Raw genomic sequence first — 2,496 nt, 5'->3', positions numbered from 1 at the left:
TGAAGCGGCAAAGTCGAGTAAGAGGCAGACAGAATTCACAGACGGCTCGTCGTATCCCGATGTAAACCAGGAGACGGCATTTCGAGCTCGTTCGTTCACGCACGAGGGCGGTTTTTCTTCGAGGCCTTCGATCGAGCTTCGTGATCGGCGATCGTAACGAGCTACCCGACCATCGCGCACGGCTAACGGCAATCGATCGAAACGACCACGAGACCACGGAATCACGACAAGCATGCCGTTCTTCAAGAAGCTTAGGAGATTCTCCAGGCACAAAAGTGAGTTGTTTATTTCTCCAATTTGTCCGGCCTATTCAACACAAATTAGATAGAATCCTTGAAAAATCGTCCTTTCGTCGTGAAAACTTTGTAACTTTGTCAAACTTTGTGATCATTAATATTTTGTTGGCGCGGGCGAAGATCGTCGCGTCGATTGGGAGGTCGAAGCAATCAAAGTTATTCAAGTTGAAAAACTCGCGGACTGTCTGCGAAGTGGAGAAAGATTTTGCAGCTTTGTCCTCAAGTTCGAACTCGTTCCACGAGTAATTACATTTTCGTAAGATAGCGCGTCGTTTCAGGCCGAGTTTCGCGTAATGGAATTCCAACGCCGAGGGAAGTCTCCGAGAGAAGAGGTTGCAGTCGAGCTCCCGTTTGATTCGTCTCTCCTGCTTAACGTAGTTTCAAACTAGTTGCGACGTCCTGTTTCCTCGAGAACGAATCGGCTCGATCACCTATCGTCCTAAGTATTTTGCGAAAGGATACCAGAATGATACGATTTTCTTCGTTCTTCCGCGAAAGTCTTATCGAAAGCGTCTCGACCATCGAACATCGAGTACATACGCGTTTTTCCTGTTGTCCTAGTTTTTCTAATTGTGAGCAATGACTCGCGAAAAATGGAATAACGTCACTTACCTTTTTCATCTTTTTATCGCGTTTGAATATTTTATCTAATGTACACGCAATTGGAATCGCTGCGAAAGCGCGCAATGCTCGTGAAAAATTATTCATCGAACGAGACATTCGCGAACAGATGAATAGCGTATGCAGCGTTAAATTACACTGTTTCGCATACAAAATGTCGCACTTGGATTAAGTAAACGTGTCGAAACGCTTACCTCTTGGTACTGCGTTTTTCCTTTCCATGCGATCTATGTTTCTTAATTATATCTTTGTCCGGTCCCGCGTCTGATTTCCTTTCACTTATAATCATTAAGTATCATTTTCTACGTCGATTATTTGGCGCCAAGAGCTTCCCGGTGCGTGTGCAATTTTCTCAGCATGCAATTCTCGATTCGCGTGACGCAACATTTTCACTTTCCTCTCGAGCACGATCAACGAAGAAGGAGACGTATCAACCAAATGCGTCTCGCCATTAACATTCGTAATCGAACGTTTCATCCCCTTTCCGTTTGTTTTCTCTTCCACGAGCTTTACACGTTACGAGTGACTTTCTCCTTTTTAGCTGACGATGCATGGTCCGCTAGACAAAAATTTACAACTGTACCGTCCTCGCAATTTATTTAAATTCTCCCCTGTTGAAAATTTCGTCTCTTTCCCAACGCTTGCGCGCGGCTTCGTTAACAGCCGTTATTTGACTATTCTTCACTCCACTTGGCTTCGTGCTTTGCGAATCACATTAGTTCCGAACACAAAACCGAACTATAGCGTTTTACGAACATTACGATTGAATCGTTGGAACACTTGGATTACACTACGAATTAGAGTCGCGTGACGTTTAAGTGACAAATGAATGGAAATTAAGGAAATTAACAGACCGTTGAAACCGATGGTTTTCACGATTGTTACTGCCGATTTCTTCGGCGTACGACGAAAAAGCGAACAAACAAACGAAGTTCCAAGTATCGTTAACCCTTTATCCTTCAATCCGGAGGCGTGGCTCCTTGAGATAAAGCGACCGGTAAACCTACGCTTCGGATACTCTTAAATTTATACTATATATCTTACCCGAGAGGCTTTTTCCTCTACCAAATTATGCAGCTTTCTTTCCATATCCTTCAGGGACAAGCATTTTCGACGCTGAAATTTATTCGAGTATTTTTCTTCGGCTTAAACGCTAGACCTTTAGTCGTTAGGTAAACGCGGAGGATTACAATTCGTGAGTTTTTTACGAGAGGATTTCGTTGAATAAGAACCATATTAATACTCCGGTTGTATATTAATCTTCAATTTACGTCTATCCGATGTAAACGTTGTTCCATCAGAGTGCGTTTTCTTATATCGTTAGAAGCAAAGAGCGATCTGCGCACATTAGTACCATTTCTATATTTATGCTTGGTCACTCTTCTCATCCGATAATAACTTATTTCGAGAATTTATAGCGTCACGATCATGTACTTTGTATCGGTGTCAGAGTGTTATGCAATTCTTTTGATGACTCGTATGCGTCAATCGGTCGCGATCAGATTGATCTTTGTTCAGTTTCGAGCATCGACCGGATCGGATGCGTAGTAACAAGTGTCGTGCCACCGGCGCGACGGGT

At 43.4% G+C, this 2,496-nt stretch overlaps 1 protein-coding gene across 1 annotated transcript in view; it reads left to right on the top strand.

The window, feature by feature from the left end:
* Positions 1-2,496, top strand: part of LOC100744601 (low density lipoprotein receptor adapter protein 1-like) — a 34,184-nt gene continuing 31,688 nt past the window's right edge. Inside the window, exon 1 of the mRNA XM_003486135.4 lies at positions 1-275. Coding sequence (XP_003486183.1) covers positions 233-275 — 43 coding nt within the window. The 5' untranslated portion in view covers positions 1-232. The remainder of the gene's footprint in view (positions 276-2,496) is intronic.

The sequence above is a fragment of the Bombus impatiens genome, unplaced genomic scaffold (genome assembly GCF_000188095.3).
Source record: "Bombus impatiens unplaced genomic scaffold, BIMP_2.2 scf_0099, whole genome shotgun sequence".
Lineage (NCBI taxonomy): Eukaryota > Metazoa > Arthropoda > Insecta > Hymenoptera > Apidae > Bombus > Bombus impatiens.
Note: the sequence above shows the minus strand (reverse complement) of the source record. Positions and strands in the feature narration are given on the sequence as shown.